Source organism: Nestor notabilis, unplaced genomic scaffold (genome assembly GCF_000696875.1).
Source record: "Nestor notabilis isolate BGI_N333 unplaced genomic scaffold, ASM69687v1 scaffold15884, whole genome shotgun sequence".
NCBI classification, from domain to species: Eukaryota; Metazoa; Chordata; class Aves; order Psittaciformes; family Psittacidae; genus Nestor; species Nestor notabilis.
This window is the reverse complement of record NW_009924406.1, coordinates 1-18,041: the sequence shown is the minus strand read 5'-3', so window position 1 is coordinate 18,041 and position 18,041 is coordinate 1. Positions and strand designations below refer to the sequence as shown.

General features: G+C 44.9%; 1 protein-coding gene across 1 annotated transcript; it reads left to right on the top strand.

The window, feature by feature from the left end:
• Window positions 1-1,945: 1,945 nt before the first annotated feature.
• On the top strand, window positions 1,946-16,901 carry DHTKD1 (dehydrogenase E1 and transketolase domain containing 1; the record flags this gene model as incomplete). Its single annotated transcript, XM_010012592.1, has 16 exons — window positions 1,946-2,101; window positions 2,949-3,160; window positions 4,950-5,144; window positions 5,436-5,705; window positions 6,509-6,680; window positions 7,376-7,574; window positions 8,637-8,949; window positions 10,446-10,530; window positions 11,194-11,333; window positions 11,721-11,871; window positions 12,556-12,662; window positions 13,622-13,786; window positions 14,163-14,245; window positions 15,126-15,295; window positions 15,807-15,892; window positions 16,615-16,901. Coding segments are annotated over 16 exons (2,606 nt in total), but the record flags the coding sequence as incomplete, so codon positions are not given.
• Between the last annotated feature and the right edge of the window lie 1,140 nt (window positions 16,902-18,041).

Sequence of the window (18,041 nt, the reverse complement as noted above, 5' to 3'; positions counted from 1 at the left end):
TCTAACCTAAATCTCCCCTCTTCCAATTTAAGGACATTCCCCCTTGTCCTGTCCCTACGTGTGCTTGTAAAAAGTCCCTCTCCATCTTTTCTGTCAGCTCCTCTAGGTACTGGAAGCTCCTGCAAGGTCTCCCTGGAGCCTTCTCCAGGCTGGACAAGCCCAGCTCTCTTAGCCTGCCTCCATAGCAGAGGTGCTCCAGCCCTCTGAGGTGCTTTGTCTAGCGGAGTACATCTAACTATCTCCTGCAGCAATAACTTTGATGCTTTCAGCTCAGTTTTATACTGCCGAAAAATAATTTCAAGCAGAAAACTCTCTGGGGTAGGACTGCCATCGCTGCGTCAGCACCTCGGGATACTCTGGTAGGAATTAAGCCCGTTGCACACAAGTAGGAGTGAAAGCAATTTGTTAGCTCCTGGATGTGGTGTCCCATCACTAAGCAGCTTCTTTGTTAAGTGAGGAAAGGGTTAATATATTGTTACATTACATTTTTTTTTAATTGCTTTAAAGGGCTTTCTTGCTGAGGTGCTAAGGTCTGATCTTGGCCTGTGGGAGATGTAAAGGTTCTAAAAGACCGGTTTTGAACAGGCTGCCTGTGTGAATGTAGTAGCTGGAGCAGCGTGCCAGCAACAGGAATGTGGCTATCAGAGAAACAACTTTGTGAAATGGTCTCAGAAATCACATTGGTTTGGAAAATGAAAGTCTTTGGACCCAAATACAGTCAGCACACATCTTTGTCAGCATGGAGAAAACCCCCACTTTAGAAATGCATTATTAACTGGTTCATATCATTGAGTTGTAGCAAATTCTTGCTTTTACTGGTGTACAGTTTATCGACCTGGTCTGTGGCGTGTGCTCAGTGACAGCGATGTTGTGTGCATGACCTTGCAGCTGGTTGAGTTGTGCGTATGTCAGTAGTGTTGCTGACGTTGACGTGAAATAGCTGCAACTGTGTGTTGCTGGTGTGTGTTGAAAAACATGTTCACAAATTAGAGTTTTTAGTATGTCTGGCTCAGCACGTGCATGTGCTGTTGCGTGGTGGCTCCTGCAGACACAGGCTTTTTTTGTTGTTTGAGTTCATAGGACCTGACTTACTGTTAAGACCTTATCCTCCTGTCAGCAAAGAGCAGGGAAGCCTAAGTGGTATGATGGAGCTGGCTGAGGAAATAAGACTTTGCACACTGGTAGTGGGCCATTCTCAAGTTGGATCTAGCTGTTGTAAAGAGATTCAAAGCAAAAGTTTCTTGTGGATATTCATGTGAAGACAGGCTGAGAGAGCTGGGCTTGTTCAGCCTGGAGAAGGGAAGGCTTCAGGGAGACCTTAGAGCAGCTTCGAGTGCTTAAAGGGGCTGACAAGAAATCTGTAGAGGGGCTTTTTACAAGACCATGTAGGGGTAGGACAAGGGGAAATGGCTTTAAACTGGAAGAGGAGAGATTGAGGTTAGCTATAAGGAGGAAATTGTTCCCTATGAGGGTGCTGAGGCGCTGGCACAGGGTGCCCAGAGAAGCTGTGGCTGCCCCATCCCTGGCAGTGTTCAAGGCCAGGTTGGACACAGGGGCTTGGAGCAACCTGGTCTAGTGGAAGGTGTCCCTGCCCGTGGTAGGGAGTGGAACTGGATGAGCTTTCAGGTCCCTTCCAAACCAAACCATTCTATGATTTGATTTAATGAAAACGAAGTACTTCTGCATACGTTTACAGGAGCCTAACTATGAGGGAAGCTTGGGTGGAAATCTAGAGTGCACTTGCTTGAGGTCTGGGTGGGTGAGCAGATTTAGCAGTTTGATGATGGGAGCTGTTGTGGGGTGATAACGTGAAAACTGCTTAGAAAAACTGTCTTTGCAGCCAGAATCTTGATGATTATCGGTGGACAGAACACTCCTGTATTGGTGCCATAAATGCATGAAATGTGAGCACGTGTGGTACTGTTCTGCTTTCTTTTTGTTTCAGTTGACCATGCCCTTGCTCGTTTAATAACCGCATATGCTGAACATGGCCACAAGGCAGCCAAAATAAACCCACTGTTTGCTGGCCAAGCTGTTATGAGCACGGTACCCGAAATCCAGGAATTGGCTGATGTTCTGCAGGGGCCTCTCATTACTACAGGTATGTCTGCAGCCTTAGCACCGCAAATTCTCTTCAGGGATGATTTATTGAGAGGCCATGGCCTCTCCAGAAGAACCAAATATTCAGTGGTGGTTCAATCAGTAATGAACTGTTGGACTGAAAATTGTGAACTTCAGCTTATTTATATGTTGCAGAAATGGTGTAATGAGTGGCTACCTCCTAGCATCTTTGGAAATCATGAGAATTCTTTCTTGTTCTTAATACTCCTGAGGTTACACATTAATTCCTTGTGTTGCTGTAACTTTCTGTGATTTACCATAATATGTAACGCTGTAGTGAAGCTGCACTGGGGCACTGGAGCACTTCTGCACTGGGGCAGAAGTCAAGACTTGTCTTTTCTTGGATCTCTTAGACTCTCACTGTGGCCTTGAACAAAGGAGGGTTTCTTTCTGTGCCTTATTTTCTCCATCTGTAAAACAGGCGCTTATGTACTTATGATGCAGCTGGATTGGAGCTTATCTCTCTGAGGCACTAGACACTGAGTACTGTACTGACTCACACAAACAGGGACTTTGTGTCATTCATGGTAAACTCTTTCAGAAGGGCATTTTGAGCGCTTTACTCATAATAATTTTGAGCATCTTACTCGTAAACAAGCATAATTTAGCTCATAATTTTGAGTACCTTATAAATAAGCAAGAGACCCTCATCTGAATAACTCTGAAGTGTGCATATAAAATAATTTGAGTTTTGTTTTTAAATGGGGGAAAGGAAGACAAGACATTAATTTGTACACTCAAAATGTTAATGTAATTGCAGGACAACCGTTTAGGTCTCTGCTTCTCCCTCCTTCCCCAAAGAGCTAAAAACATTTATTTCCCACCAGGGCTTCTAAACATGGGAAAAGAAGAGGCTTCCCTAGAGGATGTGTTGGCTTACCTGGACCATATATTCTGTGGGCATATTTCCATAGAAACAAGCCAGCTTCCAACTTTGGAGGAGAGAGAATGGTTTGCTAAAAGGTTTGAAGAGCTAAAACAAGAAGCATTTACACCTGAAGAGAAGAAACATTTGTGCAAACTGATGTTGGAGTCCCAGGTACCTTGTTCACTACTATTGGATTGTGATAGTCGTTGAGTCTGTCATGAACCCTTTATTCCTCCAGACATTATTCATGCAGGAAGAGAACAATCACGTCTTGAAAGACTTTGACAGTGTGTTCAAGAGGAGAACTACAAGGTTTTGCTTGGAGAAGTACTGTACACAAATGCAGGAATCTCAGTGGAGGTTGTTGCTGTACCTGCTTAGCACCCATTATTGAAACCAATAGTGATACCTTTGGGTTTGTATTGATTATTTTGGAAATTATTTCTAAGAAAATATTTCCAGCCAGTTCCAACCCAAAAGGCTTTTAGGACTAATTAGAACATATATTGTGTGTAATATGGATTCTTGTAACATATGGTCTTTATCATCCAGAGACACAAATAAAGACCCTCCAACCCCATGAGTAATCAGTCTTCAAAAGTGAGATTCTCTTAGACTGATGTGACAGCTTATATTAAATGTTACTGCTGGGAAGCAAAGGTTGGGCAGAGCTCTGTGACATTTTGGGCTTTGATGTAGCTGTTCTGTTTTCCTGTCACCCTCATGATGTGAGGGTGGCACATCATGTTATACTACCTTTAAAGTGTGATGTCTCTACAGGTTTTGGGAGAACAGAGTTGGACTGAGGTGTTAGTCATATAGCACTGGTAAATATGTTGCTTTTCTGCAAAGGAGCCTTTGTTCAATGCATTCTGTAGGGAAGTGAAAGATTTATGTACTTGCAAAATGTTTAGAGAAAATTTATTCCAATACTTCTGTACTGTGAAAATTTTCCCCCTTTTCTCCCTGTGTTATCCAGAAGGATGGAAAGATAGAAGAGCAGGATCTGTGAAGGTGTCCCTGTTTCCAGTTTTCCAAGTGAAAGGAGTGTTAAATGTAATATTTACCAAGGACTGAACAGAAGTGTATGGCACATTTTGTATTTTTCTTGCCACTGTGGCAGTTGGAGGAATTTGAGGGTGACACAGGAGGTTGAAATTGGGACCTTGATGAGCCCTATGTTGATTTCAGTATGACCAGAACTATGCTTAAAGTGCAGAATTTAACCTTGACAGGAAAAACTGCTTCTATGTGTGATTAGTTTTGTATACATTATTCCTTAGAACTAAACGTTGCCTAACTAGAAGGTGTTGAGCTGTTGGCTCATATCTTTGGCTGTGGCTCAGTCTTTGCTTACAGACTTCGTTTATTTTCAGTCTTCAGTTGCAAAACACTACAGACACTTCCAGTGCTTCCAAAACTTTGTCACTTAGAGAGCTGTCTAGGAGTAGACAAGTGGAGTGAAGTGAGAGGAGGATGATGTAAATATAGATTGGTTTCTTTTCCTTCTCTCAAGCATTCTTCAACTTGTGTACTAAGGACTGAGTCTCATAGTAATCAAATGGAATATTGTGCTTCCCCAGCACTTTGCATCTCAGGATAGTTAAGGTCTGTACTGTAAAAGAACACATTCCTTAATTTCCACCGAAAACAGCTAAACTATCAAGGAATTTTTAAATTGCTGTGGTGATGTGTTTCTTCATGCATCTCTTTCCATGTTAGACAGAGTAAGTTTGGTCCTCAATCCAACGTTTTTCTGCTCAAGAGGAGAGAAGCGCTGATTTCTTGTAGTCATCATGACTTCTGTTCTTAGACTGTGTGGGCAGGGAATGAGCTGAGACTTTCTAGGGAAGTGCTTAGGTTTGAATGCCTTAAAGGTACAAACATTCCATTTCAATTTTATAAACAGAAGACTGCTGCTTAAAATAGCCTAATGCTGAATCTCTCCTGGTTTTAATAGGAGTTTGATCACTTCTTAGCCACAAAGTTTGCCACAGTGAAGCGTTACGGTGGTGAAGGAGCAGAGAGCATGATGGGTTTCTTCCACGAGCTGTTCAAGATGTGCGCGTACAGCGGAGTGACAGATATCATTCTTGGAATGCCTCATCGTGGAAGACTTAATCTTCTCACAGGTTTGCTTCAGCTTCCTCCTGAGGTAAAGATTTATAATCTCATTGGCAGTTGTTTTATGTCTGGTTTATTTGCAATAAAATGAATGTCATGTTTCAAATGCTGGAGCAATAAAGAAGTTGCCTGTGTGAGAGTGTTTTCCCTTCCTGACAGCACTTCAGCCAAACGTCTGCAGGACACTGTTAAAAGAATGAAGAGGTTTATGTGCTCTTACCAGAAGCATCCTGCAACTTCAGGACTAGGTTCTGTAAATGCTTTTCTTTCAGTGTGCCAATGAATCTGAAAAGGCGTTTTAACCGGATTTGTTTCCATGCAGCTCATGTTCCGGAAGATGCGTGGTTTGAGTGAGTTCCCAGAGAATTCAGCAGCCATTGGGGATGTTCTTTCCCACCTGACGTCTTCTGTAGATCTTGACTTCGGTTCCCACAGGCCTGTGCATGTCACCTTGCTGCCTAACCCCTCACACTTAGAAGCCATCAATCCAGTGGCCATGGGCAAGACACGGGGAAGGCAACAGACTCTGCTCGATGGAGATTACTCCCCGGAGAGCTCTGCACAGCCTGGAGACAAAGTTATTTGCCTGCAGGTATTTTGCTTACAATTTCTAACTGATCTTTGTAAGACTTCCTGGACTAGCACGTGAAAGGAAGTGGTGTATATAGAAATATCAAACAAAAGTGATTTAATGTAGAGTATCAAGAACTGGGATCTCCTTTATGGAGAAAGAGGGGGGCGAGGAAGATTTCCAGGTGACATATGTGAGGACACTGGCATTTAGATGATTTCTACTTCTAGGTTTTCTGAAGAACTGATTCTGCTACCTTCCTTTATTTTAATAATACTCTGCATTGAGAGCCACGTGTGCCTTTCCTCACAGACCACTTTTGCATTTAAACCACCACTGTTTACTGCCTTTTAAATTAAATGGGAGAAGAGCTATCAAGAGGTGGGAGTAGGCATTAGTCCCACTTCACCAGCATTTAACTTTCAAGCAAAGCGTGTAGCAAATGCTGTGGTGACTGGCTCCCTTTTGTTCTGTGGTCAGTGACTTGCTACTGACTGCTGCAGCTTTGCTATAGCCATGATACTTGCAGTCATCTATACACTGGTGGGGCAGTTATAACAGATTATAGGTCAGTTCCAGGCAGGGATTACATCAGGCAGTCACTTACAGATGTTGGCTGCTACGACCTTGTGTTAGTGATAAGACTAAATAAACTCTCAAATCATTAAAATGAAGTCTGAAAGGGGTTAAGAAGTGCATCCAGCTGAAACTGTAGGTGTTCTACCTACTCAATTTAAAAGATCTGTCTTAGTGAGTTATGGTTTTGATTTCACTATTCCCCCAGTGTTTCCTAATGAGACTTTCCATCTTCTTCCCTAATGTAGGTTCATGGTGATGCCGCCTTCTCTGGGCAAGGGATTGTTCCTGAAACACTGACCCTCTCTAATCTACCACATTTTAGAGTTGGTGGGAGCATCCACTTGATTGTTAATAACCAGCTGGGCTATACCACTCCTCCAGAGAGAGGAAGATCATCTCTGTACTGTAGTGATATTGGTATGTATCAGAGTCATAGAATCATCGTAGAATCACAGACTGGTTTGTGTTGGAAGGGACTTTAAAGCTCATCCAGTTCCAACCCCCTGCCCCGGGCAGGGACACCTTCCACTAGAGCAGGTTGCTCCAAGCCCCTGTGTCCAACCTGGCCTTGAACACTGCCAGGGATGGGGCAGCCCCAGCTTCTCTGGGCACCCTGTGCCAGCGCCTCAGCACCCTCACAGGGAAGAATTTCTTCCTAATGTCTAATTTAAATCTCCCCTCTGTCAGTTTAAAGCCTTTCCCCCTTGTCCTATTTCTACATGCCCTTGTCAAAAGTCGCTCTCCAGCTTTGAATTCATAGTAGTGGTAGCTTAGAATAAGAAGGAAACAAAACTCCCATTCCCCACATACTCCATGCAGATTAAGAAGATGCAGGAACTGTGTAGAGAAAGTCGTGGGTAATTTAGTGCTGGTAAAAAAGTTGTGCTCGAACTATCACAAGCACAACAGTTTGGACTATTTGCACTTTCTCTCGGGGAAGACTCCTACAGCTTATCCTAGCTCTTGTCACAGAGAGCATCTTTTGTAGATCTGTTTCTGTTAAACACACTCACATGAGTTGTCTATAGTTTTTGGCACAGTCGGTGTGTGTCTGCTTTCTTTGGAAGGGGTTGGGTGCAGTCACTGTTGTTATGTTTTGATTCCCTGGGCAGGTAAAATAGTTGGATGTGCAGTTATCCATGTGAATGGGGATGATCCTGAAGAAGTTGTCCGTGCCACACGACTGGCTGTTGAGTACCAACGCCAGTTCCGCAGGGACGTGATAGTCGACTTGCTGTGCTACAGGCAGTGGGGCCACAATGAACTTGATGAGCCCTTCTTCACCAACCCCAGCATGTACAGAATCATCAGGTAAGGGCAACACCACCTGATGGGAACCCAAAACCTACCTGTGTCTACACCTGCTACTGCAATAGGAGTCTCTGTAGAATGAAGGTTCTTTGCCTTCCTGACAAGTCTTTACGTAGGTGGAGCTACACTGTCAGCAGCTCTTGGCTAAGGTGTGAGTTCTCGAATATGCAGCTTGATGCCTCTTGGGGAACAGTCTTGCACACAGCCCTTGGATTTCAAATTCATGATCACTAGTAATCAGAAGGCAATTATAGAATCATAGAATAGTTAGGGTTGGAAAGGACCTTAAGATCATCTAGTTCCAACCCCCCTGCCATGAGCAGGGACACCACACACTAAACTATGTTGCCCAAGGCTCTGTCCAGCCTGGCCTTGAACACCTCCAGGGTTGGAGCATTCACAACTTCCTTGGGCAACCTATTCCAGTGCCTCACCACCCTCACTGTGAAGAACTTCTTCCTTATATCTAACCTGAAGTTCCCCTGTTTATTATCAGAAGTGCCATTATCTTCTGTGTAGATAATGTGGAAGAAGGGGCAGGAAGCCAGTATGATGTTTGTCTCATCTTTGCCTGGTTCTGCTGGGGACTCATCTTTACAAGCATTTAAATGTATTCAGGTTCCATCCTTATCCCCAGAGAAAAATACACATGAAAATTTACTGGCCAATGAATTCTGGTGGTTTAGGTGAAGTGTTCATGGGATGGATGGCTTGATTCTCAGCTAATACTGAAATCCTACAGTCAATTTGTCTGAAGAAGATAAGCATGATAGCACAGAGTCAACCTAAGTGGGAGGGTTTGTTTGACTGCCTTTTACCTGTAACTGTGAACTACAGGCACTTTTTAAAATAAAGGACTGTAAAGCACATACCCAAGAGAGAATTGTTATCTTCCTGGAGATGCCAGGAAGACAAATTTGATGCAAATGAGTATAATGCACCAGGGCATCCTTTATTTTAGTTTTCCCCAGTACCTGACAGTAGTAAGATGGTATTTCCTTGTTCTGCAGTGATGCTGTTTTCAGGCTCAGTGTCTATGCTATTTGCTTCCCTGCCTCACAGATCCCGTAAGAGTATCCCGGACACGTACGCAGAACACCTCATAGCTGCTGGGCTCATGACTGAGGTCGAAGTGTCTGAGATAAAGACAACATACTACTCTAAGCTGAATGATCATCTCACCAACACGACTTCGTACAGTCCACCTCCTACCAACCTGCAGGCTCAGTGGAAAGGCTTCGTTGAGCCTTCTGCTAAAATCACCACTTGGGACACAGGGATGCCTGTACCTCTGCTGCAGTTTATTGGAGCCAAGTCTGTAGAGGTGCCTGAAGAACTCCAGATGCACAGCCATCTTCTGAAGACCTACGCACAGGTCAGGAGAGCAAAATGATGCTCCTAGTCCCAGTGCTCAAAGATACAACCTGTTATAGGAAAAACTCTAAACACTGCAAGGCTGCCAGTTGGAGAATAGCATAGTATCCTTTAGGCAAAACAGCTTGGTCTCTTTTTGAAGCTGAGATTACACCATTTTCCCTCTGGTTTTGAAGACAGACATATCCTCTCCTCCACATCTGACCATATACTTCTGCTATTTCAACAGTATTTGGTTGCAGTGAAGAAAAAAGCTTATAGAAAAACACAGTTTATTATTCTTACAAATAATAGAAACTATTAGGATCAGTTACTATCATTTATATAGTTATCTAGTTCATGTATATAGTTACCTAGTTGAAGATGTCCCTGCTTACTGCAGGAGGGTTGGACTAGATGAGCTTTGAAGGTCCCTTCCAACCCAAACCATTCTATGTTGTTACGATTCTCTGATTTTATGACGTACTCTAAGATTATAACGAGTGCTTTGTGAGAGAATGAATCAGGAACTTGGTTATGCTGTACACAGTTTCTAAAGCCAGTAGTGAGTGTTTATGTTTTGCCTATATAAACATAAGCATGAGCACTGGCCAGGTTTGACAGGCAGGTTTTGATAGCTCCTAAGTGTGCAGGAACTGGATTGGTTTGGGGCTGTGAACATTTCTCTTTGATAGGTGCTGACCACGTGCAGGTGTCTGGTTGGCAGCCGCAGAGGGGCTGTGAGTTGGGTATTTCAGATGACTGATGTTCTTCCAGTTGTTTGCCTGCAGTTCTGCAGGGCAGAACAGGGCAGAATTCTGGAGACAGAAATACTTAGGCCTGGTGTCTTTCCTCACTGCTAACCAGACAAACCATAAGTCTGTCAAGAGTATGCTCTCTGCTGAGATTTTTAATAGTTTCAGACTAAGATCTCATTTGTCAGTCCACAATGTGTTGACTGGTAAGTGAACAGGGGGTCATAAATGGCTCTGTGGTCCTCAGGGCAACGTGCTGCAGGATGAGCTGAACTACAAGGGCCTGCAAGGATGCTGGGGAGGGACTCTTCATTAGGGACTCTAGTGGTAGGACAAGGGGTGATGGGTTTAAACTTAAACAGGGGAAGTTTAGGTTAGATATAAGGAAGAAGTTCTTCACAGTGAGGGTGGTGAGGCACTGGAATGGGTTGCCCAAGGAAGTTGTGAATGCTCCAACCCTGGAGGTGTTCAAGGCCAGGCTGGACAGAGCCTTGGATGACCTAGTTTAGTGTGTGGTGTCCCTGCTCATGGCAGGGGGGTTGGAACTGGATGATCTTAAGGTCCTTTCCAACCCTAACTATTCTATGATTCTACGATTCTAAGACTCTGTGTATGCCATTCCTAAGGTGGCTGCAGGAATACAGCATTTCTCTCTATAGGATGGTACTTCTTTCCTAGCTTCTAATATTGATCTGTGCCACCAGAAGAGCTACAGGTAGAAAAAGGCAATAGAGTAACTTTTGTGTGTTGTTTACTTGTTTAGTCAAGAGTTCAGAAGATGGAGGAAGGAAAAAAGCTGGACTGGGCAACAGCTGAAACTTTAGCGTTTGGTTCTCTGCTGTGCCAAGGTAAGAGACATCTAGACAGCAGGCCGTAAAATATTTGTGCTTTCATGTCAATAATGTCTAATGTTGTACTTCTTAGCTTGTTCTAAGCTTAAAGATTGATATACGTTTGGCAATTACCATTTGCATGGTAGTAAGAGAAGGTAAGTACGAATCCTGTGTGTCACTAATCGTGGACTGAGTACTAAATGTCTTAAAGAATTGTTGCTGTCCCTCCAAAAATCCCCAAAACCATCTATGTGTAGAGCTAAGCACATGAGCAATGCAGCTGACATGAGTGGGGCCTCCCAGATACTTCTAGAGGGTGTTTCATGCTGCTATTTCTTTTCCCTCTGCTCCAGCCTGAATTCTGGTCTCCATTTACATACGATACAGAATACCTACTTTTTGCAGCTTGTTTCAGTAAATTGAACCATTTACCACAAAATAATTCTTGGCTGCAGAGAGGAGAAAAGAGAAGTGTCTCTGTAGGCACATCCCACATCTTGGGAGTTGGAGCTGCTGCTGGATAAGAATTCCATCTCGGATTCGAGGTTGCTGCTGAGGGGAAATCGAACAAGAGACATAGCGAGAGAAGTAATGTTTTAGAAGTGGGGAGTTGTTGTTCTGACTGTTTTCTTTCTACATGACTTGCTAATCCAGTGTTTTGTTTTATTGCTTGGCAAGGGTTTAATGTCAGACTAAGTGGACAAGATGTTGGCAGAGGAACCTTTAGCCAACGCCATGCGATGCTGGTTTGCCAAGAGACAGATGACACCTACATTCCCCTGAATCATATGTCCCCAGATCAGAAAGGTTTCCTAGAGGTAGGTTCTGTGGTCCACAAGACAACCTGCTTCAAATTATGCTGAAAGAGAATGTGTGTTTCAAAGCTGCTGAGACATGTGTAAGTAGCCTGTATATTCTGGCACCCTGCAGGTACAGAGAGTAAGAACTGTCAGGTCCCCCCCATTCTTTGTAGTTATCCTCTTCACAAATTTAACAAGGGATTTTGCTTCTCCTTGAGAGATCAGCTGTTAATCTTTTCCCCTCAGTGTCTTCATACAAAAGCAAAGCCAAGAGGTGACCATCAGTTGCCTTTCAGGAGTACATGGCCTCGGTGTGCCTAGCACTGATGTGCCTGGTTCCAAAGGTTCCTAACCTGGAGTTGTCTTCTTCCTCACCCACCCCTCCCAACAATTTCCTTTTGTTAGGTGAGTAACAGTCCCTTGTCTGAAGAAGCTGTGCTTGGTTTTGAATATGGAATGAGTATTGAGAGCCCTAAGTTACTGCCAATTTGGGAAGCTCAATTTGGAGACTTCTTTAATGGAGCCCAGATAATATTTGACACTTTCATCTCTGGAGGTGAGTGGACAAGGAGCTAATATATTTAAAAATCATTTACTAAGCACACTTTTAGAAAATCCTTCATCTTTTTTAGGCTGAACCTTTCCTTCATGAGGCATCTGAACAATTCCTGAAGCTATACAGAAGGAAAATAGTGATTATTTAAAACAAACCAACCCCACAACAATGCTTTACGACCAGCCTCTGAGTTTGACTCTAGCATGTTCTCTGAGTGCTCAGATAAAAGATCTCTCTGAGGTGGAACATGCTGAGAAAATGCGAAGGTGTTTCTGGAGTGGGATACTTGTATGTAGGTGCCCAGAGTTCTGGCATCTAGCCTGTTAGGCATCTGCACTCCCTCTGTAATCATAGATGGAAACTCTGAGACCCTCTTAGCTCACCCACCCTCACCACGTGTTTGAGGCTGGGATGAGTTCCTTCTGGATTTGAGTGTAATCCCTGAAGTAGCGCAGTCTTCTGGAACCCCAAAGTTACATGTTAATTTCAGGTCATCCTATGTGTGCTGTTTCACTGTTAGGAATCCCATGGCAAAATGCCAGCAGCGTGCTTCAGGCTTGTATCTAATGATGTGGAAATTAGCTGTTCTTCTCTCCTGAGGAGTTTATGTGAATTTATATGTGTTTTGTGGCTGAATGTTCTGTGGAAATCATGTTTTCCTTCCTTCTCATTGTGTGCTTTCAGGTGAGGCCAAATGGCTTCTGCAGAGCGGGATAGTGATTCTTCTTCCCCACGGCTATGATGGTGCAGGGCCTGAGCACTCATCCTGCCGGATGGAACGGTTCCTACAGGTACCCCACCACACCTCTCAGGCTCACATAGCCCCCATCACAGCACTGGCAATCAATGCTCTGTGAGTCTTGCTGCAAAATGTCCCGTTGCTGATGTATCTGCTGGTGACATCAGAAGCTGGTGACATACAAGGATCACACCATCATGATGAGATAGGAGCAGACTGGTCTGAAAGTGGAGGAACAAGAACTGTGATGGGAAAGTGTAGGTCTAGATGTGGTGAGGAAGCAGCTTTGGTGTGTCCCAACATGAGGTTTCCTAACATGAGATGTGCATAGTGCTTGCAGAGGTGCTGTGCCCTCTGCAGGCAGCCCTAGTGCCACATGTGTCAGTGCTGCCCACTGTCCTTGTTCTAATTGCTGCTTCTCAGCAGTGTTGCTGTTCCACAGAGTCCAGCAGCAAGACAGAATTGCTGAACTGCAAACAGCAGACCTCTGATGAGCACTTCTTACAGAAAACATTGTGGGGGTTGGCATCAGAAACAGGCAGTGACCCTTTTGAGCAGCTACTCACGGATCATACAAACAGATGCTGGACACTATTAAGTATCAGTCAGTAAACCTGTGGCACATTTCAGAAAAGACCCAAGTAAATAGCCACCATTGTGCCCCTGTGACTAGAGTACCTAAATGAAGTCCTTCTCATCTGAGTAATGGCTTAAGGAGGGGTTGAGCATATTTAGGGGAATGCTGCTGTTCTGAGGAAGAAGTCATGACCTCACCACTGTTAGGAAAACTGTCATGCCCTGGTTACAGTGAGCTGGAAGGAGGCAGTTCAGATACAGTCTTACAGTTAAATGCTAAAGCCGTTTCTTCTCTGAAGTTGTTCTTCCCTTGCCATCAACGTTTGAATTGGGATATTTGGTCTTCTACCCTAATGCTAGTCGGTGTGCCTTACGTGCCTGGATTCTCTCTTGTGTATTTGGCTCACTGTTTGCTTCTTGCTTCCCCTTGTACAGATGTGTGACAGCTCAGAAGAGGGAGTCGATGGGGACCAGGTCAACATGTCAGTTGTGCATCCCACCACGCCAGCACAGTATTTCCATTTACTCCGGAGGCAAATGGTCCGAAACTTCAGGAAACCTCTCATTGTTGCTTCTCCTAAAGTGTTACTCAGGCTCCCTGTAAGCTGAAAACTTTCTTTGCGTTTTGTTTTTCCTCTTCTTCTTCCTCCTCTTGTGTGTTCTCTTCCACTTTTTGTTCTCCCTTTGTATGCTCCTGTCTCTGTTTTGGGGTCAGATCAATGGGTTTTGGCCTATTTGGGGCTGGAGAGGTTTAGCATTAAAGCTGGGTGGAGGTGAGCCAGAAGTAAGGTTGACTCTAGATCTGATGGTGTTCTTGGGAATCTTATCATCTCACCTTTCATCAGTGGGAATAGGAGGGAGAGGGAAGACACTATCTCTTGTCCTTACCAAAACCCTGTCTCGGTATCCTCTCCGCAACCGTGGCCTGAGGGAAAAGGCAGCAAGATTTGGTAACTTCCAGCTCTCCCCCATGCAGGCTGCTGTATCGAGTTTTGAAGAAATGGCTCCAAGGACAACATTCAAACCTGTCATTGGTGACTCCTCAGTAGATCCTAAAAGGTAGATGTACTTTCTTAGAAGAAAAGCTCAGAAGGGATGGCCTTGCCCTACCTAACAGCTCAAGTTTGAAGTGCTATGAAAGAGGTGACTTCAGGGGGAAAATGTTGTTTTACAGTGGGGTGACTTAGTTTTACTTGTTTCTCTCCTTTTCTTCTGCTTACTCACTGGTAGTTACCATATCTGTCTGCACAATAGTAAGGTGTCCTGGCCTTCAGCCCTTGCTGCCACAGAGAATCCTGTTCACAGTGGGCAGTTGTGGCCTTTGGGCTTTTTTTTACCTCCTAAGGCTCTTACCTGGTCCTTGTCCCAGGTCTGACAGCATCCCTGATGTTTGCATCCTCAGCCACAGCCAAAAGGCTGGAAGTATCTTAGTGTCTTGGGTTTTTTAAGTGGGATGGTGAGGTTTATCTCCTTGCTTTCGTCCAGTAAGGTCAGGCAGCCAGGACCTCTCCCATTGCTGGAGAGTATTGTGTGTCTCCAGCAGGCATGGAAGAGAATTGTCCTCTGGAGGGGCTTCTTCCCCTCTGGTTTGTTCTCTACAGAGAGCGCTATAGATGAGTAGCTTCAGTTGGGTGGCTAATTCTTAGATTGTTAAAGCTAAGAGAGATAAATCCCATTGTAAGGTAACTTCCTCAGGATTACTGACAGAACAGGACCCCCAGGCTCTGCCATACTGTGCCCAAAGGTTCGCTGGCCAAGTGTTGGAGGGGAGTGGGAGGGAGGGGAAGGCAAAGAAAAGAAAAGATGGGCTAGGGTAGCACTTTAGTTTTGTAAAGTTGTCTTTAAAGTTTGGCTGGTCGTTTTTATTGAGAGAGTGAAACTGTTCTGCATAGAGCATCTGTAAAACATTAAACTTGGAAACATTCTTACTTCCCTTTAGTGTCATCCGCGTGGTGCTCTGTTCTGGTAAGCATTACTACGCTTTGGTGAAGCAGAGAGAGACACTAGGACAGAAACAGCACAACGTGGCTATTCTGAGACTTGAAGAACTGTGTCCTTTCCCCCTGGAAGCTCTACAGCAAGAGCTGAGCAAATACAGCCGTGCAAAAGGTCAGCCAGATGGTTACCTTTGTGTTTCTAGACTCTTTGAAGCACTGAACTAACTCTGTTGCCTGCCTTTTAGGATGAAGAGTTGTAGTGGCTCTTACCTCTTTGATCTTTCCTCCCATACATCTAGTGTTTCTGGACTGAGATAATACAGATGTTTACTGCTTGTGCTAAAAATACTTGTCATTATCTTGCGTAAAGCACTACTAAAAATCCAGGGGAACCATACTGGGCAGGTTTTGCATTGGTCTCTGCAGGCCAGTCCTTTAAGTAGCTTTTGATAATGGCAATAGAAAAGCAGAATATATCCACACTATACCCTACTGGTGGACTTACTTTTGGTTTGACTTCAGCAAGCTGTGACCTGCAAGGGAATTTAATCTGCCAATCCTTCGTTGCAGAGATAGAGCCAAAACAAAAAAGGCAGAGGTGCTACAAAAGACAAAGCTGTTCTTCTTGAGCTGCTCAAAAGATAAATCTGAGTGTGTGTAATGTACCCTTATTCTTCCTTTAGCCTTCATCTGGAGTCAGGAAGAACCAGAGAACATGGGCCCATGGTCCTTTGTGTCACCACGGTTTGAAAAGCAGCTGGGGCTTAAGGTAAGATGTCCCCATGGTGGTTTAGTTTCTAAAAGGAAGTTGGAAGTTCTCCTTGAATGGAAAATTCTGTGGTGCTTAAACAAAAAAACTAATCCTGATGCCTAAACCAAATGTGTGTTCTAATTTAAGCTCCTTCTAGAATCACAGAAGGGTTTGGGTTGAAATGGACTTTAAGGTCATCCAGTTCCAGCCCCCTGCCATGGGCAGGGACACCTTCCACTAGAGCAGGTTGCTCCAAGCCCCTGTGTCCAACCTGGCCTTGAACACTGCCAGGGATGGGGCAGCCACAGATTCTCTGGGCACCCTGTGCCAGCACCTCAGCACCCTCACAGGGAAGAGCTTCTTTCTAATATCCAAACTAAGTCTTCTCTCTGTCAGTTTATTTATGCTCTTTATAGCACCACTTAGTGGTGGTGACAGGACTGAAGCTTTCTTCTACCCGCTGTTTAGTCAAAGTAGACAGGATGATGGAACATCCCAGGTGGGAAACAACAGCTTGAAGTGAGAGGGAGGAGAACCCAAAGCTGCCGTTTGCTCTGGCAGACTGCAGCACAGTGTTCTTGGAGCCATGATCTTTGGGAGATGCAGGATAACTTCCCGTATTACTTCCAGCTGGGACTGCCCAGTATCTGACAGCAGATACCACCGTGGCATCAGAGGACCTCGAGATGCGATCCTGTGTTTGTGCTTCATTAATCATTTCCTCCTGACTCACGTTGCAGCTCCGCCTGGTGAGCAGACCTCCTTTACCCGCCCCAGCAGTTGGCATTGGAACCCTGCACCACCAGCAGCAGGAAGACATCCTTACAAAGACATTTAACTAAGCCTTCAGTGGGCAGACAACTCCTGTGTCAAGTCATGGTTGGTGCCTCCTCCTGTGAAGAACAAAAGCCAGACCCTTAAGACTCTTCAGTTCTCCGAAATGAAAAGACAAAATAGGACAAGTTCTGTAATAACGAAGCAGTTTATTCACACAGGGGCAGAGCTAAAGCTGAGAGGTGGTGCCTGTTACTGCAGATACTTCTCTCTCTTGTAGTATTTTCTACAACTATCTTTCGCAAGTTAAAATAATCCGTCCAGGGGGCAGCTGGGTGAGGTTGGCTGTAAAATACCACGTGTCACCTTGCTTGTTTGCACTTGATGGTTTCCTGGGAAGGTGCATGGCTGGAAAACAGTTGCTGTTCCCACAGAAGTGTTAGTTTGGTTCAATAAATGATTCCCTGTGCCTGGAGTGAGCCGTGTCTCTAGCGGAGTGTTGTGGATTTTCTCATTTCTGTTCCTAGGGCCCATGAATGAAATCTGGGCGTAGCTGATGGGCGTGCGAGTGGTTGAAGCAGGATTCCTGGGGGGAAAACTGCTGGATGGCTCTGGAAGGCTTCGGGCACCACTGTTTTTCTCACCCGGAGAAGCAGTACTTTCACATCAAGCTTGCAGCACTGAAGGCAGCCTGCAGGGATCGTGCCGTGTCTTAGAACCGTGTTTTGTAGAGGCCAAAGTAGAGGCTTGAAGAGAGACACTGCCTCCTACCTGGGAAGTTCTTCACAGCATGGATGTGCCATGGTGTCCCCACAGGTGCCATCGGGAGGGACAGTTACGGGTTAACTGTGTTTCTCCCGCTCACGCAGGACGTGCTCGGGGCAGTTCTGTACCTGCCCACCACGCTCTGCTCTGCTCTGCACGAGCGATGGAGCACTTGTGCAGAAAAGTGGCTTTGAAAAGAGAAGCAGAAATTGTGCAAACCTCGGATGAGATGAGAGTGTGCCTGACAATGGGTTCTGTTCCCTGTGCGTGCCCGAAACGCCACTGAGGGAAGTGCCAGCCCACACAGTGCACAAGGTAAGTGGGTAACTGAGCAGGTCCCAGTCCTCGGACAGGAGAGTTTTGTGGAGCATTAACACAAGCAGAAGTGAAGTTTTACGTGCTGTCAGGTAGCAGAGAAGCTAACCAGGCAGAGAGGAAGTGTTGCAGAAGTTGTGCATCGTGGGGTGCCAGGATTTTCAGAGGGAAGTGTAAGACTGGAAGAAAAAAAGACAGGGAAGGAATGAGATGTTAGGTTGAGCTGTTAAGGACAGCAGTAACTGTGACAGGGAGAAAACACATCAGGAAAACAAGTGTTCTGTAGAACCCCAGCCTGGTTTGTGTTGGAAGG